At 41.6% G+C, this 24,750-nt stretch overlaps 1 protein-coding gene across 2 annotated transcripts in view; it reads right to left on the bottom strand.

Annotated features, from left to right (window-relative positions):
* LOC132834428 (E3 ubiquitin-protein ligase NEDD4-like) overlaps positions 1-24,310 on the bottom strand; it is a 159,058-nt gene extending 134,748 nt beyond the window's left edge. For both annotated transcript variants that reach the window (XM_060853363.1, XM_060853364.1), the window contains exons 1-2: positions 24,017-24,310; positions 23,501-23,574 (exon numbers count right to left, since the gene is read on the bottom strand). In XM_060853363.1, the coding sequence (XP_060709346.1) occupies positions 23,501-23,574; positions 24,017-24,064 (122 nt within the window). In that variant the 5' untranslated portion in view covers positions 24,065-24,310. The remainder of the gene's footprint in view (positions 1-23,500; positions 23,575-24,016) is intronic.
* Between the last annotated feature and the right edge of the window lie 440 nt (positions 24,311-24,750).

Below are 24,750 nucleotides of genomic sequence, written 5' to 3'. Positions count from 1 at the left end.
GCATTCTTCCTCCAGGCATCGGGTGGCTACAGTTTGGGAGAAGAGGCAGCCCAGGACTTGAGTGTCTTTGGCACAATGGGAGAGGGAGTTAAAGTATTCAGCCACAGGGTGGTGGGGTTGTTTAGTGCATGATGTGTCCCAGAGATGTTCTCTGAAACATTCCACAAGTTGGCGTCCTGTCTTCCCAATGTCAAGGAAACCACATCGAGTGCAACAGACACAGTAGCTGAGGTGTGTAAATACAGGTAAATCTCTGTTGGATGTGGAAGGATCCTTTGGGGACTCGGATGGAGGTGTGGGCAGGGGAAGGTGCCAGGAGTGGAGGGGGGGCGTGGATCTAACAATGAATTCGCAGAGGGAATGGTCACTATGGAAGAGAGGGGGAGGGGTCAGGAGGGAAATATACCCCTGGTGGTGGGATCTGTTTGGGAGTGGCAGAAATGGCAGTGGATGATGCATTGTAACCGGAGGTTGATGGAGTGAAAGGTTCTGTCCTTGTTGTGATTGGAGAGGTGGGATTCAAGAGTGGAGGTGCGGGAAGTGGAGGAGATGTGCTGGAGGGCATCGTCGACCACGTGAGAGGGGAAATTGCAGTCCTTGAAAGTGGTCATCTGGAATGTTCAATGGTCCTCCTGGGAGCAGATGAGGTGGTGGCAAAGTAATTGGGAATAAGGGATATCGTTTTTACAGAAGGTAGAGTGGGAGGAGGTCTAGTACAGGCAGCTGTGGGAGTCAGTAGGTTTGAAGTAGATGCCCATGTTGAGTCAGTCCCTGGAAACGGAGATGGAGAGATCCAGGAAGGAGAAGGACATGTCCAAGATGGTCCAGGTGAACTGGAGGTTGGGGTGGAAGATGTCCGTGAAATTGATGAACTGTTCAACCTCCTCGTGGGAGTACAAAGTGGTACCAATACAGCAAATGATGTAGCAGAGGAAAAGGTGGGGAACGGTGCCAGTGCAGCTGAGGAAGATGGACAGTTCCATGTACCCAAAAAGAGGCCGGCATAGCTGGGACCCATGCAGGTGCCCATGGCGACCCCTCTGGTCTGGAGGAATTGGGAGGATTCGAACGAGAAGACTCTAGACACCCGATGCCTGGAGGAAGAATGTCTCATATTCCACCTTGGGACCTCCAACCATATGAGATCATTGTGGGTTTCACCAGTTTTCCCATTTCCCACCCCCCGCCCCCACAGTCCTTATCCCAGATCCAACCTTCCAATGCGGCAATGCCCACTTGAATTGTCCTACCTGCCTATCTCTCTTCCCATCTATCCACTCCACCCTCCTCTCTGATCTATCACCGTCAATGACCTATTGCATTCCCAGGTACCCCCTCCCATTTATCTCTCGGCGCATTCCTGAAAGGCTTATACTCGAAGCTTCCACTCTCCTGCTCCTCAGATGCTGTGATTTTCCAACACCACACTCTTGGACTTCTTAGTCAGCTGGCTTATTTATGCCTGCTGGAAGTGACATAACTTCAATGCAAGGACCCATTCTCTGCAAACAAAATAATATGTTCAAGCTTTGCACTTTTATCTACTTATGGGGAAACTTGGGGCATTGGATTTTCCTTACAAGGCATTAACCAATCAGCATCAACTTCCCAATCAATCAGCACCCCTCTTCTCCGGAGGTAAAACTCAGTTGGAATTCACTACTCTGGCATTTGTCCCAATGAGAACAAAAGGACAAACTTCAGCAACAGCTCTGTCTGTCCAGCAAGATTCGAACAGTGTTCAAACCAGTAAAAAAAACGGAACTGAAAGAGTCCAGAAATCGGAGATAACTCTGTCAGAGGAAGTGGAAAACCACACAGTGATTGGAAAACAAGGTTGTAAATTATAAAAGTCGAGGGGTTGACAGATCAGGAAGCGATGTTGACCAAAGATAGTGATGCTTAACATTTACTGTTTTCCTTCCTCCAACTTACAAGCAAAGAACAAAGTAAAGCTTTAGAGAAACTCAATGGTCTGACAGCTTGAGAAGAGAGAATTGGTATGGTAAGACATAGGAAGAGAAATAGGCTATTCAACCCTAACAAGTCTGCTTTGTCAGACTGATCTGATATTCAGAGAAAGTGAGGACATAGCAAGTTTTGAGAAGATTTGTAGCTCAGCTTGAGGTTCTGGATGTAGGTTTGCTCACTGTGCTGGAAAGTCGATTTCCAGACGTTTCGTCACCATACTAGGTAACATCTTCAGTGAGCCTCCGGATGAACCATGACTGATGATTCCTGCTTTCTATTTATATGTTTGGGTTTCTCTGGGTTGGTGATGTCATTTCCTGTTCTTTTTCTCAGGAGGTGGTAAATCGGGTCCAAGTCAATGTGTTTGCTGATAAGAGTTCTGGTTGGAATGCCATGCTTCTAGGAATTCTAGTCTCTGTTTGACTTGTCCTAGGATGGATGTGTTGTCCAAGTCGAAGTAGTGTCCTTCCTCATCTGTATGTAAGGATATTAATGAGAGAGGGTCATGTCGTTTTGTGGCTATTTGATGTTCATGTATCCTTTTGGCTAGCTTTCTGCCTATTTGTCCAATGTAGTGTTTGTTACAGTCCTTGCATGGCAATTTGTAAATGACATATTTTTTGAAGTGATACTTTTATTGAAGGAAATGTTTGAACATTTTGTACAAACTTACAAAATAACACAAATGTAAACACTAATATACCATTAAATATTCAACAGATAATAACAACACAACAGACACGAGGATACAAACACTTAACTAAGTGGTTAGTACTGCTGCCTCACAGTGCCCGAGACCCGGGTTCAATTCCCGACTCAGGCGACAGACTGTGTGGAGCTTGCACGTTCTCCCCATGTCTGCGTGGGTTTCCTCCGGGTGCTCCGGTTTCCTCCCACAGTCCAAAAGATGTGCGGGTCAGGTGAATTGGCCATGCTAAATTGCCCGTAGTGTTAGGTAATGGGGTAAATGTAGGGGTATGGGTGGGTTGCGCTTCGGCGGGTCGGTGTGGACTTGTTGGGCCGAAGGGCCTGTTTCCACACTGTAAGTCTAATCTAAAAAAAACTAATCTAACTTACAAATAACCAAAGCATATAATAGAATATGTTACTTATTAAAAGAGATAACATAGTAAGTAAATAATGAAGTACATGCTCAGAGTGAATTAATATAAAGACATAATAACATCCGTACACATATGGGATTCCTACCTCCGGGGGCTCACGGACCAGCCAGAACCGCTACCGCAACTAGATAAAAGCACTTGACATTATGGCAGAAATATCTGTATCTATATAGTTCAGGAAGGGCTGCCATATTCAGAATAATTCAGTTTTTTGGTGCACCATATTTGTAAGGAAGTCAAGGGGAATACATTCCATGATTAACCTGTGCTAATTCAAAAGTCCTGGAGGGCCCTCAGCTAGCTAATTTACTAAGATATTTTTCATTGCACAAAACGAGAGAGTGGAAAATAATTTCCTCCCGTGCACATCCAGGAAAGGCAGGTCTGGAAAGCCCAGGAGAAGAGGTACTGAATCTATGCCAATTTCCGCTCCCAAGATTTCTGCCAGCGCATTTGCTACTCTGGTCCAGTATTTACGGATCTTATGACATTCCCATCAGCAATGAGAGAGAGTGGCCACTTCTATTTTACATTTAGGACAGATTGGAGACGTTCCTGCCCTAAATTTTGCCAATCGTTCCGGTGCTATATGGAGTATCTTTAGTTGGCTTGTGTTCTTTTACAAATGGAGATCTTTCTGGCATTTTCCCAGATGTCATCCCACATTTCTAAAGAGATTTCCAACCCCAATTCCTGATTCCATGTTTTAAACAATTGTTCCATGTCTTTCAATACTTTGTTCTGTAATGAGTGATAAAGAATGCTGATCGAGAGTGGACTCATTGGCCATAATACTCTCTTTCCCTATCCAATTTATAACAGCAATCCAATAATGTGGTCTTCTTCTGTATATAATCTCGAATTTGGAAATATCGAAAGAGGTCTCCATTAGGTAGTCCAAATTTCTGGGCAGCTGTTCAAAAGAAATCATCACCTCCCTATCAAACAGATCCCCTAAGCAAGAAATATCCCTGGACCTCCAGGTTTTAAATGTGGCGTCTCTGTGCCCTGGTTGAAAATCCCATGCTCCCATTACCCTCGTCTTGCCACATTATCTTCCAAACTTTAGTTCTATTTAATACAGTAGAGTTTTTCCAATGGTCTATAATGACTTCCATCTTATCTGAAAATAAGAGATTAATGAGGGGACACTGTGCTTGAGAAGCCTCGATGTCCAGCCAGATTGATTGCGAGTCACAGGAGACACAGTCGGCTGCGTAGCTTAATAGAGAACTCAGCTGATACTTCCTAAAGTCTGGAAAATCCAATCCTCCCCTTGCTTGTGGGAGCTGCAGCTTCTTTAATTTAATAAGGGGCCACCTATGATTCCAATTAAGACACTAGTTTTGCTTGTTGTCTGTATAGGGTCTTTCAAGTTCATTAGCTGTTGTTTTAGTGTGTTGGTGGGTTTGTGGGCTATGATGTCAAGAGGTCAGAGTAGTCTGGCAGTCATTTCTGAGATGTCTTTGACGTAAGGGAGACTGGCTAAGGTTTCTGATCGTGTTGTGTCTGCTTGTTTGGGTTTGTTGCTGAGAAATCTGCTGACTGTTCATTCGGTACCCATTCTTTTTGAATACGCTGTACAGGTGATTTTCCTCTGCTCTGTGTAGTTCCTCTGTGCTGCAGTGTGTGGTGGCTCCTTGAAATAATGTTCTGAAGCAGCTTCGTTTGTGGGTGTTGGGGTGATTGCTTCTGTAGTTCAATATTTAGTCTGTATGTGTTGTTTTGCTGTAGATGCTGGTTTGACGTTCCCCATTGGATGTTTGTTCTACTGTGACATCTAGAAATGGCAGTTTGTTGTTGTTTTCTGATTGCTTCTGTAGTTCAATATTTGGTCCATATATGTTGTTTTCCTGTAGACACTCGTCTGCAGATATTCAAAAAGCACAGCAGTTCAGGCAGAATCTGAGCCGGAAAAAAAAAATCGAGGTTTCGGGCAAAAGTCCTTCATCAAGAATGGAGCATTCCTGCTCCTCAGATGCTGCCTGACCTGCTGTGCTTTTCCAGCACCACTCTAATCTAAAACTCTGGTTTCCAGCATCTGCAGTCCTCACTTTTGCCTAGACTTGCAGATATTCCTCAATTCCATGTTCCTATCTTTTCTCCATAATCCTTGATCCGTTTACTGCTTAAAAATGTCTACCTCAGCCTTGAATATATTTAGCAAGCCAGCCACAATAGCCATCTGCAGTGAAGAATTCTACAGAATCACTACCCTCAGAAGAAATTTCTCATCATGTTTTAATGGGCGATCCATTATTCTGATATTATGATCCTCTGATCCTAGACACTCCCAAAATGGGGAAACAATCTTTCTGCATCTACCCGCCAAGCCTTCTAAGAATCCTGCATGTTTCAGAAGGTCTTCTCTCATTCTCTGAACTCCAGTGAATCAAGGCCCAAATTACTCAACCTCTCCTCATACGTAAAATCCTTTTGTATCTATGATCAACCGAATGAATCCTCACCGGACTGCCTCCAATGCCAGGATACATTTCCTTAGAATACTGTTAACAATTCTGGACCTTTATCGATGTGTTGTGTAACCAATCCCTCATATTTTATGAAGACTTGGCTAGTGTTATACTCCATTCCCATTGAAAGGCCATCAGACCATGTGCCTGCCCTATTATCCACTGAATTTGTAGGCTAACCTATTGTGATTCATGCACAAGAACTCCCATGTCCCTCTGAGTTGTACCTTTCTATAGTCTCTCTCTCTCTCATTCGAATAATATTCAGGTCTTATATTCTTCCTACCAAAGTGTATAACCACACATTTTCACACATTATATTCCATCTGCCAAGTCTTTTGTCCACTCTGGCTGAGCATTCACAACAGTCCATGTAATATCAAGAAATGGCTTAAGGCGCTAGAAACTGCAATTTTGTGGCTCCCAAAAACATTCCAGCAATAGTACTGAAGACCTGGCCTCCATGTAATGTTAAAAGATTAAACTGGAATCTCTCTCTGGACATTAATGTAATATTAAAGGGTTAAAATCGGACTGACTGAACATTCTTGATGTGGGTAGGAATGACATTCATGCAGGAATGCAAACGACTCTGACCCCATTTAGACAGTCATTTGCTACTACTCCCCTACTATTATCAAATTAAACTATCATTCAATCTCTTCCATCCAAAAATGCTTTCATGGCCATCCCCTGAAGCTAGGACAGATCACACCTACATTGTCTTGGGGAATCACTGAGTCAGGAAATCATCTACGTAATGATTCCCCAGGATTAGGGCATCAGCATTTACATTATCTCAGAGGATGATCGCATCCCACCATTGTACCAGGAGTAACATGTGACTGAGAGTGTGGCTGGGGGTTGTCTTGAGTGGCATGTGACTGTGGGGAAGTGGCCAGACCATTGTCCCTTGACATTCAATGGTGTTACCATCACGGAATCCCTCCCCTCACCTCTGAGAGAGGGAGATTCAGAGGGAGTTGCAACTGACCAGAAGCTGAACTGGACTGGCCACAGAGATTCAGAGGCTACAAGAGCAGGTCAGAGGAATCCTGCAATAAAATCACTCATCTTCTGATTCCCCAAAGCATGTTCACCACCTACAAGGCACAAGCCAGGAGTGTGCTGAAATAGCCCCCACCTGTCTGGGTCGGTATAGCTCTAACAACACCCAACAAGTGTGACACCACTGCACACACTCTCCCTCTACCAAGCTCATTTGATAGCAGCAATGTGTACCATCTACGAGATGCAATGCAGATATTCACTAAGGTTTCTTAAACAGCATATTCCAAATCAATGATCACTTTCATCTTGAAGGATGAGGGCAGCACATACACGGGAAAATCACCACCAAGTTCACCTCCAAGCCAGTTACTATCCTGACTTGGAAATGTGTCACAGAATCCCTACAGTGTGGAAGCAGACTATTCAGCCCATCAAGCCAACACCAAACCTCTGAAGAGCACCTCACCTAGACCAACACCCTACCCTATCCCTGTAAGCCTGCATACCCATCCTAATCCACATAGCCTCCACATTTATAGAAAAACATAGAACATAGAAAAATACAGCGCAGTACAGGCCCTTCGGCCCTCGATGTTGCGCCGATCCAAGCCCACCTAACCTACACTAGCCCACTTTCCTCCATATGCCTATCCAATGCCCGTTTAAATGTCCATAAAGAGGGAGAGTCCACCACTGTCACTGGCAGGGCATTCCATGAACTCACGACTCGCTGAGTAAAGAACCTACCCCTAACATCAGTCCTATGCCTACCACCCCTTAATTTAAAGCTATGCCCCCTCGTAATAGCTGACTCCATACGGGGAAAAAGGTTCTCATGGTCAACTCTATCTAAACCCCTAATCATCTTGTACACCTCTATCAAATCTCCCCTAAACCTTCTTTTCTCCAATGAAAACCGCCCCAAGTGCCTCAGCCTTTCCTCATACAATCTTCCTACCATACCAGGCAACATCCTGGTAAACCGCCTCTGTACCCGTTCCAGTGCCTCCACATCCTTCCTATAGTATGGCGACCAAAACTGCACACAATACTCCAGATGCGGCCACACCAGAGTCTTATACAACTGCAACATGACCTCAGGACTCCAGAACTCAATTCCTCTAGCAATAAAAGCCAGTACGCCATATGCCTTCTTCACAGCACTATTTCCCTGGGTGGTAACTTTCAGAGATCTGTGTACATGGACACCAAGATCCCTCTGCTCATCCACACTACCAAGTATCCGACCATTAGCCCAGTACTCCACCATCTTGTTACTCTTACCAAAGTGAATCACTTCACACTTACCTACATTGAACTCCATTTGCCACCTTTCTGCCCAGCTCTGCAGCTTATCTATATCCCGCTGTAACCTGCCACATCCTTCCTCACTGTCAACAACTCCACCGACTTTCGTATCATCCGCAAACTTGCTCACCCAGCCTTCTAGCCCCTCCTCCAGGTCATTTATAAAAATGAAACAGCAATGGTCCCAAAACAGATCCTTGCGGAACACCGCTGGTAACTGCACTCCAAGATGAACCTTTACCATCAACTACTACCCTCTGTCTTCTTCCAGCCAGCCAATTCCTAATCCAAACCTCCAACTCACCCTCAATGCCATACCTCCGTATTTTTTGCAGTAGCCTATCATGGGGAACCTTATCAAACGCCTTACTAAAATCCATACACACCACATCTACCACTTTACCCTCGTCTACCTCCTTAGTCACCTTCTCAAAGAATTCAATAAGGTTTGTGAGGCACGACCTGCCCTTCACAAAACCATGCTGACTATCCTTGATCACGTTATTCCTATCCAGATGTTCATAAATCCTATCCCTTACAATTCTCTCTAAGACTTTGCCCACAACAGAGGTAAGACTCACCGGCCTATAGTTACTAGAGTTATCCCTACTACCCTTCTTGAACAAATTTCTAGATACAAGGGCAATTTCGCATGACAAATTCACCTAACCTGCTCCTCTTTGGACTGTGGGAAAAAACGGAGCACCCGGAGGAAACTACGCAGACACAGGGAGAATGTACAGACTCCACACAGACAGCTGGCTGAGATAGGAATCGATCCAGTGTCCCTGGCGCTGTGGTGCTAACCACTGAGCCATAGTGCCACTTTTTCAACATTGGTCAGAATCCTGGAACTCCTTTGCTGACAGCATTGTGGGTCCATGCATAGCATGGGGAATGCAACAGAGTGGGTAATAAGTGCTGGCCCAGCCAGCAATGCTCACATCCCATGAATAAATAAAATAGTCACCTACCCATTTATATCTCCCTGAAAACTGTCATCCCCATTACTTATCCTTACACTGATTTTGGGTCATCTGCAAACTTGGTGATAATACACTTATTTCCATTATCCAAATCATTTTTATATTGCAAAACATTATCACCGCAGCACTGATCCCTGCGGCACTCTGCTAGTTACAGATTAGCATCCTGAGAATATCTCCTTTATTCCAACTAGGTCTTCTATGAGTTTTCCAATCCTCTAATCTAAAGCTTTTGCTGCAGGTACACATTCAAAGGCCACTGATGCTGGTACTCAATGGATGAGAATGCCAAAATCTATGCCTGCACACCTCACCTTCTCCTACTCCCTCCTTTGGCAGTCCCTCAGAATTGTAACTTACTTGCTTCCACTCTGTTGATCATTTCAAAAAGTATCCAATGTGCAATCTGCAGACTCTACCATACGTGGAGCAGCTCGTGCCTGAAGGTTTGGGGAGATGGGCTGTTTGGAGGTTTGTGGATTGCCTCAGAGACTGTGTCTCTGTGTGCTCCCAATATTTCCCAATGTTGTCGGTGCTTTCCTGAATCAGCGTTCTCCATTCCAGTGGTCGCAAGACAGGGTCTTGCATGAACCTATGGGTACATTTGACCTCTTTAGGGATGCTTTGGGAACAATTACTACAGTGTCTCAACTCTCCTCAAGAGACTTCTACTCAATTAGTTCAGAGGAAAGCAATTGCTTTGGTAGTCTGATGTCAGGCATTCAAGAAACATTGCAACTTCTAACAGCCATTATCAAAATAAGTTAATGAAATGTAAGGAGGAACAGTATCCTGAAGTTAAATTGCTGGAATTAAAATCATCATTGCCTGACATGACAACTGCAGAATTAAATCATCTCGTTTATATCAAATAAATGTATGTTATTAAGCGTAACATAAGCACAAGTAACTTTTAGCCCCTTAACACAATGTAGGATTCCAAAAATGACACACTATAAAGAAATGATATTTCAGAACACATGTTATTGTGCAACTGTGTAATAAAGTGAAAATGTGGAAAATAGATGGTGGCCTGTGCCTCCACAGGAAGATTGGTCAGAAGCACGACACTGCTTTTCAATCTGACCAGCAATAAGCAAGATCTTGGATATCTGACCTTTCATAATAAACTAGCTAGATTCTTTTATCATTATATTTGGGGTGTTTTGTTTCGGGGGAGGAACAGAATTGAGCAAAGGAAACGGTTTCATTTTGTACCGCATCATTTTGACAGTATTGCCCATACAGATGATCAGTGTTGAATGTGCTCCAGGCAACTGAGGTGTCATCTTCCTGTGGGAGGGATTGCACAACAATCCAGACCCTGACGCTAATGGGTGCATGCAAAAGGGAAGGGAAGGGAAAAGGCTTTATATCGAAAACTGCCTGCAGCTGAAAAGGATGATCCCAACATATGATCATTCCTTTTAAATATGTTCAAGGCCAAATCTTTTTATACATTTGAAATTCTAGGATTTAAAACAAAGGTTCAATTCGTAATGTACTAAAGGCAGTAGGAGTACAGTATCTGATTAAACAAGATTTTGTACACTGGGTGGGAGAGGTGGTAAACAAATGAACAGGATTGTAGGGAGTGCCATTCTGCAAATTTCCAAACAGTGAAGAAGTTTTTTGGATTAACCTCCTTCTGCTATTCTTATGACTATTTCAAACCAGAATGACAGAAATACAATGGGTAGGAAGAAACCAGCAAAAAAAAAGCTATGATTTCTGCACCACTCTCCCGTTCCATCAAATAGCCTGCCTTTCCTGCAGACACCTGCATTCCCTGAACATGTCCCAACTTGCTCTGTTACAAATGCAGCAGTGGTCTTTTTCAGTATCCAGACACTGTACTGCCAGTGTCAACTGCTATCTCTCCAGCTCCTGGTCAAAATTCTCAACAGTCACTAAGAGACAACATCAGAACTGTAAGGCTGAGTTCTATGCTGCTCAACATATTGTATTTGAAAAGAACAAATTTGACTTTATGAAGGTATTATTCAAGTCCTTTTTAACTGGGTGAACAGAATGCAAAATATCTGTCCTGAACTCCACACCCTCACAAGGTGAGGTGTGTCCAACATCTAAACCAGTTAGGTCGTCAATATTTGGCTCTACAGGCGCAAATAGCAAACCTAGACAGATTAAAAGAGCAGATTAATGGTACAAGACAATTTAAGATTAACAATACTGGTCCAGGCACAGTTTAAGGAACAACAAAGTTACTTTGATACAGCAAATCTCTTGTGGAACTACTCATGAGTGGATCCAAGACCTGTAGTGCAGTTATGTGCTCGCACATGCTGTGATACATCTCTGGGGCATGTGGGTCCTGCACCCAGATTTTCTAGCTCAGAGGTAAGGCACTACCATTGCACCCCAACATTTGCAGTGTAGGTATTTTACAATCAACCTGTTCAAAGATGTCATTACACACCTCTAGAGCAGGTGGGACTTGAACTCAGGCCTTCTGTCCCAGAAGGCTGAGACACTACCACTGTGCCACAAGAACCCTTAAGGTGTGTAATGTTTGCTTGTTACATTTAATTGAAGTATTGCCGACCTGCTCCTGTAAAGCTACCGCTTAGCTACTCCCTGCAAGGATTGAACAGATACCACTCGAGATCAATTGAAGTTTAATTGACATTGCTCAAGAAACTTCCCAAATTGGCAAATACTTGTAAATTTCCATCTCCTCCCTTTGGGAAGAGGCCAAGTTATCAAAACCAGTTGGCAGTTACAACCTTTCTTGGTATTTTTGTTTGGACTGTTTAATTGTGGCATTCCTGTTCTGTGACTCAACATGCATGTCCACATGATTGTATAATAAATACAAGAATAATAGCCAACACATTTTCACACTAGGGTCAAGAAACATTCCAAAGCTTTGAATATCAACGGTCAAAATCAATACTTTTCAGCTAAATGCTTAATCCTGAATTCTGAAAATAAAGAGGCTTAACTTCCTGCTGTTAGTGTTTCTAAATGAGTGATTTGGGTTGCAATTTAATTTAAGAAAAACAAACACAATGCTGAACTAAGTGGAAGGGAAACCAAAACTGGCAGAACAAAGCAATTCGATTTAGCAAGTGTCTGGAAAAATAGGGGGATGACGAGTTAGAAGTAAAGCTGAAGAAACACTTTGTATAAGGTTAACAAGTAACGACATGACTAAACTAAAAGGCAGGTGCAAAAAGACTGGGTTAAAAATTCAAAAGGGGTTGATGTTTTTAATTGAATGGCTCCCAATAGATTTGAAGATCAATTAAGACATTAAATACTGGGGGATTGGGAGGAATAACTGCGCAGTGCTGTATATTAAATATGGATTAGAATATGTATTTTCTAGTTGTCAGAAAAATTGGAGGCAAGGTTGGAGCTTACTGATGGAAAAGATAGAGTGAGAATGAAACCCAGAGGAAGGTTAGAATCAAAATTTTGGTTCAGTGAATATAATCTGCTTCACAAACCATGATGACCTAATCACACATAGCTGTCACAGGATAGAAGGAAACAACATGGCCTCATCAATTTCCTTGTGCTACTCCCGGACCTTCTTCCTACAGCACTACACATTCTTCCCAAGATCCAACAAACCCACATTCACACTTCTCAGGCATGCTCTCCATCAGAGAAATATTAACTAAACTTATAACTATTAATCAATCATCACCTTGCCATTTTACATTCAAACAGCTCCTCACTTCTCCCATAAACCACTGACTTACTGCTTCTGTTTTAGCACTTGAACTAATTTGCTTATTGAGTCCCCTATCTCTGCCAATCTTGCCTCCTGATAGATTGACAGGGAAAATACTCCCAATTTCTTTCTCCATTCCAAATAAAAATAGTGTGATTAAACTGGGTGAGCACATCACCAAATGACAAGTTCATTTGTTCTGCACGTAGAGTCAGATTCCAAACATCTCTGCAAACGATTAGCAAGGCTGCAGCTCCCCATTCTGGGGCACCATGGAATCAAGGCAGTTTTTCTTTATTTTAACTCATAATAGAGAGAAAATCTTTAGAACTGTTGCTGTTTTTTATTAAGATTTTGAGAAAATAAACCTTTCAATTGGTTTAGGTAGGTTTAAAGCACACGAAATTAATGAAACTACTGAATAAATATTTGTCCACATTTTAGTGACTAAAGTGCAAAGTTAAAAATCACACAACACCAGGTCAAAGTGCAACAGGTTTATTTGGAAGTATGAGCTTTCGGAGCATTGTCCCTTCAACAAGTAGCTAGTGGGGCAGGATCACAGGACACAGAATTTCTGTCCCATGATCTTGCCAATCTTGCTACCTGATGGAGAAACAGCGCTCCAAAAGCTTGTACTTCCAAACAAACCTGTTGGGCTATAACTTGGTGTTGTGCGATTTTTAAAACTTTGTCCACCCCAGTCCAACACCAGCACCTTCACATCATGACTGAAATGTAGAACAATTCTAAACAAAAATCTTCACTTTTATTGATGTTTTGAGCAGAATGATTTTTAGAAGGAAATTAGGTTTGCTTCCAATTAATCAATGTTCCTGCAAAAGCAAAAAGTGCTTTTCCCCACCCTGAGTGATCATCATTCTCAGTCAAATGCTATGCCCTCCTACTCACATTGTGATATTTTGACTAATTACGTTTGGTCTGTGAACAATACAACAAAACAGGGCTGAAATGTTACATCCGCACACCTTCAGTGGTAGAAGTAATGTTTTTGCCCCTGTTATTTGCAAATTAACAGATTCTCCCAAAAGCTAATATACAAATTTCAATGAAAATTTGGTATGTAGACAAGGTATGGCCCAAGGAAGAACTGATTAGTTTTTAAGAACAAAAAATGGTAGATGTGAGTGATGTAAATTATGAAAGCATCCACTAACACTGAGAAACAAACCAAGCTGACCTTTCCCAATGGCGCAGATGGTTCTAAAATGTTGTGAATTGTCTCAGCTGCTTTGGTGGAATTTGTCACTGCTGTCAAAATGTAATCAGTTTTCAGAGCAGGTAGTTGGATGTGATTTGGCCAGTGAAATTAAAGCTCTCAAAAGAATTATTTTTTTCAGCTTTGTAGTTACAGGGCATTAACCAAAGAAGGGTGAGAGTGGCAGAAGGTATGTACTCTATTGAGTGCTCCATTCACTTCACTTGCAAATACATTGAGTGGAAAACTCAATTTTACTGTGGTTTGCAAAATATGAATTTTCTTGTCTTCTCTCAAGTAAGCAGAGAAGGGAGAGGGTTTCATCTCACCTGAACAGCAATAAGCTTTGATGCGTAGCTAAATAAGGAGACCATGAATCAATATGAACATAAGCCCTTTGCACAAATTTCATCTGCATGTAATTGCACTCAATGAGGCAGCTTTGGTTGACACAGACAATAAGAAATATGGATAATAGAACAAATTTACATTTATCAACAATGCAATTAAATAAATAACCATCTTCATAAATACTAGCATCAACATGTTGTTTGCAACCAAAAAAGAACTGAGAATGGACTATATTTAGAATTTTATCAAAAGGGGATTTTATTGCATCACCATAATCTACCCACTTAACTGATAAAAGATACTTAATCTTCCAAACTTGGTTTTATACCCAACCGTGGCACATTCTCAAAATTGTGTAATAGATAGTTTAAAGACAATAGATATTCTCCATTAAAAAAATGTCGACTTTTCTCATAAGACAGCAGAGCAACTTATAACAAAACATAACATTTGACCACTGATCAGGAAGCAGGCAAACAATCACTGATATAAATGTAATCAAAGTACCTGGACCAGAGAATCAGCTTTGGTTCTTCAATCCAAAGACTGAAGTCTAGGGACGATGACCTACGTGGTTGAGGATAATTTGACATATCACACTTTTTATTCTGTCGGCCCTGGTTTGTCACCATTTTCAGCTGACATCAGTCTGAAGACAATTACAATGTTTTGTTTGTCGTTTATATAAATGATTTATATGAGATTATAGAAGGCATGGTTCATAAATTTGTGGATGATACCAAAATTGGTGGCAAAGCAAATTGTGAGGAAGGTTTTCTAAGGTTGCGTAGGGATCTTGATCAAATGGGTCAATGGGCTGAAAAATGGCAGATGGAGTTCAATCTGGATAAATGCAAGGGCATCGCATTTTGGTACAACAGGGGTAGGGCATATAATTAATGGTAGGACCTTGGGTAGTGTTGCAGAAAGAGTGACCCAGGGGTTCAGGCACATAATCCTTTGCGGTTTGAGTCACATATAAACAGGGTGTTTAAAAAAAAAAGCATTTAGCACACTTGCCTCTTCATTGCTCAGACCTCTGAAATGTAAGAGTTGGGAAGTCATGGGGTTGGGTTTACAGGACATTGGTGAGGCCTCTTCTAGAGTAAAGTCCAGTTCGAGGAATGATATTAAGATAAAGATGGTTCAGAGGATTTATCATGATTTTGCTGGGAACGGAGGGTGGAAAAGCTGGGATTTTTTTCCACTGGAGGGTAGGAGGTTGAGAGATGACCTTATAAAGGTTTATAAAATCACGAGGGGTATAGACAGGTTTAATGTTAGGTGTCTTTTCCTTAGAATGTGGGATTAAGATTGGGGAGCATTTTATTTTTCAGGTGAGGGTAGAGAGATTTTAAAAAAGGGCAATTTTTTTTAAACACAAGTTCATGTGTGGAATGAACTTCCTGACCAAGTGGTGGATGTGGGCACAGTGAATATTTAAAAGGCACTTAAGTTCATATATGAATAGGAAAGGTTTGGAGAGAGATGGTCAGGCACAGGCAGGTGGGACTAGCTGAGTTCAGGATTATGGTTGGCATGGACTGATTGGACCAAGGGCTCTATTTCCATGCTGTATGACTCTATGACAGGCACCTATCTAACACTCAAACTGTCTTTTTTTCATTCTAGGCTAAAAGTATGGAGTTAGTTTCTTCTACAGACCAGTTGTAAATCTGTTCAGTCACAGATGCTGCACTACCCATTTATCTCCTGAATAAAGACCCTCCAATGATGAGTGTATTGTGCTCCAAAAACACACTTATCCATGTACATTTGAGGCAATGCCTTCCTTAGCATCTTCCAGTTTGCTCAGTAACTCAAAAACAAAGCTGTTTCAGGGGATGAAAGCTCACGGAATGCCTCAGGACTAACTCAGGTTTACTAGCTCCTTAAGATCAAACATAGACTTTGTGTGAACCTCAGCATCTACCAATCAGCCATTACGGAAGTATGTTTTGAGTATTTAAGAACTCAAACAATGGATTTTCAAACTACAATACAATATAACGTTGCATTGTTGAATAGCAATACTCAGGGACTCTAAGAATATCTCAAAAGTCAGGTGAGAGGGCAGACTTGCTAAACAGGTTTCAGGGACACAAGGAACTGCTGTCAATAATTGAGCAGAGAAAGACTAGTCATCTTGCATTGGATAAACAAGGGTTCATGCAATAAAATAAAGCTGGAGGAGATTTTGGAAACAAGGAAAAGTTTAGTCAAAGAAGGAATTTGAAATCAAGACTGAAAATCTTAAGGTTCATCATCAAGAGAAGAGATGATTCTCTTGTTAGACTACTTCACAACTGGAGCCAGAACTGTTTATTGGTAAAGTTGAAAATCACACAACACCAGGTTTTGTCCAACAGGTTTATTTGAAACTATAAGGTTTCAGAGCGCTGCTCCTTCACCAGGTAGCTAGTGGAGCAGGATACATAGGACACAGAATTTCTAAGTAAAAGATCAAAGTGTCATACAACTGATATGAAATATTAGACAAACCTAGATGGCTGTTAAGTCTTTAATCACTTATAATGTGGATTATGAGTTGATTAAAGACTTCACAGCCATCTAGGTTTGTCTGGTACATCGGAACAATTGTATGACACTTTGATCTTTTACTCAGAAATTCTGTGTCCTTTATATCCTATCCCACTAACTACGTGATGAAATAGCAGCACTCCAAAAGCTTGTACTTTCAAATAACCCTGTTGGACTATAACCTGATGTTGTGCGATTTTCAACTTTGTCCACCCCAGTCTAACACCAACTCCTCCACCACATATTTATTGATCGACAGACTCTCTCAGGAAACTGAACACCATAATTTATCACAAAACTCCCTCATTCATTCATGCTGCAGTTCAACATTTGACCACAAATTCAAACATTTGTATCCTCTGTACTGGCAGATGGAATTTAATTTTGATAAATGCGAGGTGCTGCATTTTGAAAAAGCAAATCAGAGCAGGACTTATACACTTAATGGTAAGGTCCTGGGGAGTGTTGCTGAATAAAGAGACCTTGGAGTGCAGGTTCATAGCTCCTTGAGAGTCACAGGTAGACAGGATAGTGAAGAAGGCATTTAATATGCTTTTCTTTATTGATCAGAGCAATGAGTATAGGAGTTGGGAAGTGATGTTGCAGCTGTACAGGACATTGGTTAGGCCACTTTTGGAATATTGTGCACATTTCTGGTCTCCTTCCTATCAGAAGAAAGGATGTTGTGAAGCTTATTGCCAGGGTTGGAGGATTTGAGCTATAGGGATAGGCTGAATAGGCTGGGGCTATTTTTCCTGGAATGTCTGAGGCTGAGGGGTGAGGACTTTTATAGAGGTTTATAAAAGTCATGAGAGGCATGGATATGAGAAATAGATAAGGTCTTTACCATAGGGTGGGGGAGTCCAGAACTAGAGAGTATAGGTTTAGATATAAAAGGGACGTAAGGGGCAACTTTTTCACACAGAGGGTGGTGCATGTATGGAATGAGCTACCAGAGGAAGTGGTGGAGGCTGGTACAATTACAGCATTTAAAAGGCAACTGGATGGGTATATGAATAGGAAGGGTTAAGATGGATACGGGCCAAGTGTTGGCAAATAGGACTAGATTAGGTTGGGATATCTGGTTTGCATGGACGAGTTGGACCAAAAGGTCTGTTTCCATGCTGTATATCTCTGTGACTCTATGGTTAATATTCTTGAGGATAAGTCTAATGTGTATAATGATATTGGTCAACGATTTGCACGAATAGAGTGAAAACCATTTCCAAATTTTGATGGATTAGATGAGGGAACAGTTTGTAAATGCTGTAATTTTGTGGCAAATTCAAGTTTTGCCATGTGAACTATTAATTGCTTCCCTTTCTTTATTTACCTTAAGTGCAATTCTAAAATGTCCTGCTTTTAGGACTTGAGCCATGAGGATCCAGATATTGTGATCAATATATTATGACAGTACATAATGATCAGTCTGTTTGGCTATCATTACTTTTGTTTTGAATTTATGCATGGGGTTGTCAGACAATAACATCATCTGATAATATTATTGGCAACAGACGTTTTAACAAAAGAACACAAAACATTGAACATGTTCCTCCTTTCTTCCTATAGCTTGCATTTCATTATCAATTTTTGGAAGTACAATTATGAGTTTCCCATCATATTTTAAATTTGCACTGGTCAGTTTCACAAATGAAACTGTAATATGAATGATGGGAAGCGACGCCACATTAGAATCTGGGAAGGAGGTTCTGCACATTGCTACGTTGTTACTGCTTCACTGCTAAGTACTGCTATTACCATCCATATTCCTCTGTCTCAACAGGTGTTGATCTGCAAGCAATTCAAATATCACTCAATCTATTCTTCGTGATAAGGTTACATTCACTAAATTACTAGGCAACCTCCTATACCTGGGGAGATAGGAGCTGCATGGTGTTGAAAGCTTTTGGCAAAAACTGTAGGCAACCAAAATTCAGTCTTAATCTTTGGATTAAATTAATAAACAGCAGAAATTAGATTAGATTAGATTACTTACAGTGTGGAAAGAGGCCCTTCGGCCCAACAAGTCCACAGCAGCCTGCCGAAGCACAACCTACCCAGACCCATTCCCCTCCATTTACCCCTACACCTAACACTACGGGCAATTTAGCACGGCCAATTCACCTAACCTGCACATTTTTGGATTGTGGGAGGAAACCGGAGCAAACCCACGCAGACACGGGGAGAATATGCAAATTCCACACAGAGTCGCCCGAGGCGGGAATTGAACCCGGGTCTCTGGCACTGTGAGGCAGCAGTGCTAACCACTGTGCCGCCCATAATTGTGAAGAAAACATGCATTAATACAATCATAATAGGAAGTCACAAGCCCTAGAATAAAATGAAAACAATGTGTCATCACTCCTACAAAACACTGATAACAAAAGATTACTGAGGCACAGTGCAGCACAATTGACTGAACACCAGGAACATAAAGCACGAGCCACAGTTAGATTGATACATCCCCACAGCAGGTTGCACCAGGAATTAAATGAAGACAGCAGTTGCCACAATGATAATTTTTGTGTAAAACAGAACTGTGTTTTTTCCACTTTATTGATTTCCAATGGTGTATAAATAAATCTATACACCAGCAAGGTCACTCTCAAATCTACAGCTGGATCAGCAGGTACCAGTGAATTAAAAAAGATGTTCATGGGCATTATCTCCTATCCCTGCAGCCACAGATTGATTTTTCCTGCTTTCATTCAAAATTTACTTTTGAAGCACTTGTTATTTTCCCCATCTCGGTAGACCTACAAACCTACAAGCTCTAGCCTCTTGCACATCCTCAAATTTTCAGCACTCTGGTGGCCATTCCTATTGTGCCTAAGCCTTCAAATCCGGAATTCTTTCCTTAATCCTCCCCCGATTTCTACATCTCATTCGCTAGGTCACTCCTTAAAGCCTACATCATTGACCAAGATTATGGAGAGCTGTCCCCTATTATCCCCTTGAACGGCGCTAAATTTCGTTAATAACATTCACGTGAAGTGTATCGAGATGCTTTATGACAGTCAAGGCATAATATGAATCATATCTGTCATCATCTTTAAAAGACAGTAGTAAAATAAATGCTAAATTTGAGCTAAAAAGAGGCAAGAGCAAAAGAGCAAGCATGAGTTTGTGTATTTATGACTGGACCAGGGATCATCTTATGCAAGAGAGGTATCCTGTAATATAAAATCAGGATCATTAAAACATCTCCTGAATGAGCTCCCATCACGTAAGGGAGCTGTGAATCAATTTTCCTCTTTTTAATTGGTCTGTTTTCATAATCTGGCTTTCCCCTTTTACATGTCAAGACTTTTCAAGTGGATAGTATTCCTGTATGAGTACGTATGGAGTACAGAGACATTTGCACGTTAGATGTGACAGTTGGTCCTTATCAATCTGTTACTTATCCATTGTAAATCCATGTAAATATACATATGCTGATGGTTTCAGGTAGAACAGACAATACACTCACCACAAGGGCCAATAATGCCAAAAAGTTTTGATAACTCTTGGAAATGTTTGCAGGCTCATGGGTTATCAACAGCAAACTGTAAAGACACCCAACAGTACAGAAAAGACATAACTTTCTGATTGTCTAGACAACATTAAAAAGATTAATTTTTCAAAAGCAATGGTAGATAAATTAGTGAAGTTATGTCAGATGGGATTCAGGGTGAACTTGCCAATTGGACACATAATTGGTTTAATGGCAGGAGAAAGAGTGGTAGTGGAGGGCTGTTTTTCTGACTGGACGTGTGTCACCAGCAGTATTCCACAGGAATCAGTTCTTGATCCTCTTTTGTTTGTCATTTATATAAAGATTTGGGTAAGAATATAAAAGGCATGGTTAGTAAGTTTGGGGACAACACTAAAATTGGTGGCATAGTAGACAGTGAAGAAGGTTTTCAATGATAACAAAGAGATCTTGATCAAGTGAATCAATGAGCTGAAAAATGGCAGATGGAGTTCAATCTGGATAGATGTAAGGTATTGCATTTTGGTACAATAAATGGGTAGAGCTTATACAATTAGTGGCCTGGCCCTGAATAGTGCTGTAGAACAGAGGAACCTAGAGGTTCAGGTACATAATGCTTTGAAGTTTGCATCACATATAGACAGGGAGATTAAAAAGGCCTTTAGCATGCTTGCCTTCATTGCTCAGTCCTTTGAGTATAAGATTTGAAACACCACATTGAGGCTGTACTAGACATTAATGAGGCCTCTCTGGAATACTGTGTCTAGTTCTGTTTGCCTAGTTATAGGAAGGATATTAAGCTAGAGATGGTTCTAGATGTTGCTAGATATGGAAGATTTGAGTTATAAAGTCAGGCTGGATAGGCTGGGATTTATTTCACTGGAGTGTAGGAGACTGAGAGATGGCCTTATAGAAGTTTATAAAATCATGAGGAGTATGGATAGGATAGTTGTCTTTTTCCTAGGATTAAGAATTTCAAGACTACAGGCCACATTTTTAAGGTGCGAGGAGAGAGATTTAAAAATCGGGGGGGGGGGGGGCATATGTTTTACACAGAGTGGTTTGTGGTGGTATGACCTTCCAAGGAAGTAGCAGAGGTGGGTATAATTACAATGTTCAAAGTACATTTGGATAAGTACATATATAGGAAAAAGTTGAAAGGATATGGGCCAGGAGCAGCAGTTTAGTTTGGGATTATATTTGGCATAATATGTTGGACCAAAGGGTCTGTTTCTGTGCTGTATGACTCAAAAAGATCAGTAGGACAAATGGGGAAAAATAGGAAGCTAGGACCAAGATAAATTGAATATTTTGTTAAAATAATGAAAATTTAAGATGGAGTTCTTGAAAGGTCAGAGTCACTGAAGGTTCTACCACTAGATACAATATAAAGCCATACCAGGCTAAAGAATGAAATTTATGGGAAAAGCAGATGCAAATGTAAAATGGGATGAGCATGAAAGCACCGGTACAGGGGAAACTCATATTTAAATACAACATAAGGGAGTGCAAGAATGCAATGTTGGTTAGTGAGGATGAGAGCTGAGCGTGAACATATCAAGGATGACAATTTCAGATCCTGCAGACCAGAAAGTCAAAGGAAAAAGAATTGGTGTATTTGAATATAAAGACAATGAACTAATTTTTTTGCAATTAACATGCTGAGGCAAGTGCAGATGCAGGTAAGTAACCAAGGTAGAAACAAATTGTTTTGGAGGTGTCCCTGTGGCACAATAATAAAGTATAAGCTGTGTTGGTGATGAGCTGTGAATCAAATGTTTAGCTCAAGGTTCAACAGAATGTCAAGGCTGCATGTTGAGTTCCAGGAAGGACAATTATGTGTGACTATGGGCTTACTGAAAGAAGTTGTTATTCATTCTTCACTCACTACTTAACATCAGATAAGCAGATTAACAGTATGCTGACAATCAAGGAACTAAGAGAAGTGATGAGCACATGACCTGCACTTAAATAGGGATAAATAAAAATGTAATACTGAAGCAGGTTACCTGAGTGAACAAGTGGCAAAAAAAATTGAATAATATTCCCTAGGGAGTGGATGTAAGCATTGAAAGACAAAATGAGGTAGGATTTTTTTTCAGAACATGCTATTGTACAAGTACAGCCATTTAGCCATAACATATGTCAAGTGCAGCTTTCCTTGGAGGAAGAAGTGACTTTAGCCCAATGCTTTCCTCATCCTTCAAGTATTTTACAAGGTAATTGAGAGAATAATTGTTATAATAATACAACTCCATTATCATTGTACCTTAACACCATCATAATGGTAGGTGAATTAAATTGTCTTTATTTTTTGGCAATGCTTATGGAGGGAGACACAGCTAGATCGTGAACGATCAGAACTGGTAGAATGACAAGCGCCTCTCGAAGAAGTTAACTCAGGTTCACTTCTTGTACTAAAGGCACAACACCTGTTAAATGGTTGTTCATACTGATAACCAATTGGGAAAAAAACATCAGATATCTGACAACTAGGCCACATTTCAAAACTCAGTCACTAAAGGGGACACACAAACCAGTAAAGATTTTGAAGCTTGATTAAGAATGCGACAGAGCTGAAAATGTGTTGCTGGAAAAGCGCAACAGGTCAGAAGCAGGAGATTCGACATTTCGGGCATAAGCCCTTCTTCAGGAATCTGAAGAATGCGACATCCAAGATGACAAAATTCAATGACAGAGCATCATGATTAGGCAAACAATCTCTTCAGTCCATGGGCAGGGGTTAGAGGTAAGGGCAAGATATCCTGAAGATAGCCTTTACATGTTAAAGGCAACAGGAACAGTCAAAATATTACCTTCTGACATGTCACCAAGAATTCTCAAGAGTATTTGATACTTCCTGATTCAATGTTAGATAGCTGGTATCTGAGGATGACATACAGAACATACCTGGCAGTATTTACTTGCCCACCCACATTATTTAAATTTTCAAATGCCTCAGATTCACATGACATAAATTAGTCATCCAGTATCAGTGCAGTGACGTTAATGAAGTTTACTGTAACACAATTGTGAAATAAGTCAATAAAAGAGAAAGCATAGGTAATTACAACATTGAATTATGCATTTCCAAAAAAAATTTCAGCGTTGCCCAGTGGGGGGAGGGGTGCTGAGTAAATTCAAACCTCGGGATTTTTTTTTAATTTTAAAGCTCCTGTTAACTTGTTCTACTCCTTGGTGAACTGCTGTCTGTCCGCCCGTCCCCGAACACCACTGTTGCGATTCTCCAGTCAGAAACACGGGGCCGCAGGGAGTTTTGACCCGGTCACTAAGAGGATTAGGCTCCAGTCCCGTTCCCACAGGCAATCCCCGAACCTACCTGGCTCCCAAGATATCTTTCTTCGCGAGGCCGATTCCAGCGATAATTTTCACTCGCAGAATCCGGCAACCTTCCTGCAAAATCACGAACATACAGGGTGAAAACACGGAGCTCCTAGCGAGGTCCGACTGGACAAATAAATATCTGCAAGGGGCTCAGCTGCCTCGGATCCTGAAGTGTCAGGAATCTGGGAAGCGGTTGCCCATGTTAAGGCCTAAGTTCTGGAAGGAGACGAGAGTGCTCTCTCTCCCCACGGGAGTCATCATGCAGCAAGGGGCACGGGTCGCGAATGTCCCCTCCCCTGATTCGGCCCCCCCTTTAAGCATCAGTGATTTTCCCCCCCAAACATCCGCAAGCAGGGCAGGGGGGAAAGCTCCTGAATTTGAGGGAGGGGACAGGACGGTGGAGGGCAGTTTTCCGAGCGTGGTCGCCACGTCCAGAAACCAATTGCAGAGATTATCATCTGTTCCTCCATGTTAGCAAAAAAAAATACACACACGGTAGCGACGAACTTACCTCGTCCGTGGGCAGTCCACGCACTTCAGGGAGCGATGCCATCGCCATGAGTGAGGGGAGTGTTTCTGGGCGTTGAGAAACACTCGATGGCTTTTAAAAGGGTTAGCTCGTCTGCAGATGCGTCCCGCTGCTAGAATGGTGATTGCGCAAAACTCGCTGTTTCCTCCCACTCAGAGAGAGAGCGAGAGAGATAAAGGGGATGGGGGAATAAATCTGGAATTTCACTTGTGCATCCACGCCACAGGCTTCAGTTCCGTTCTGAGGAAAACTTCCTGAGTGGAGCTCACCCGGAGAGGGGGGAGACCTGGCGCTGAGAGGAAACACAGTGACATCAGTGTCAAAAAGCAGCCACTCAAACAGGCTCGTGCACATCACATGGCGCACACATTTGGTTACTTCAGTGATAGCAACATCAAAGGAACAAAGTTACTTTTTGGTACTTTGATGGAAAATTACAGTAGCCTCTGCTCTTTCAGGATACATTGTAACCCCCTCAGAGGATACATTGTAACCCCCTCAGAGGATACATTGTAACCCCTCAGAGGATACATTGTAACCCCCTCAGAGGATACATTGTAACTCTTACCAATTGAATATTCAGTTTTTAACACTGGGGAACTCCAGATCGTCTTAGACAGACATTTATAGAGGGTCTTTAACATAATGAAATGCTTCAGTTGGCGCTCTTCCCGTGGGCGTAATGATGCAGGGGCATATAGTAGGCCAGAGGAGTC

This window comes from Hemiscyllium ocellatum, chromosome 39 (assembly GCF_020745735.1).
Source record: "Hemiscyllium ocellatum isolate sHemOce1 chromosome 39, sHemOce1.pat.X.cur, whole genome shotgun sequence".
Taxonomy (NCBI): Eukaryota; Metazoa; Chordata; class Chondrichthyes; order Orectolobiformes; family Hemiscylliidae; genus Hemiscyllium; species Hemiscyllium ocellatum.
Note: the sequence above shows the minus strand (reverse complement) of the source record. Positions and strands in the feature narration are given on the sequence as shown.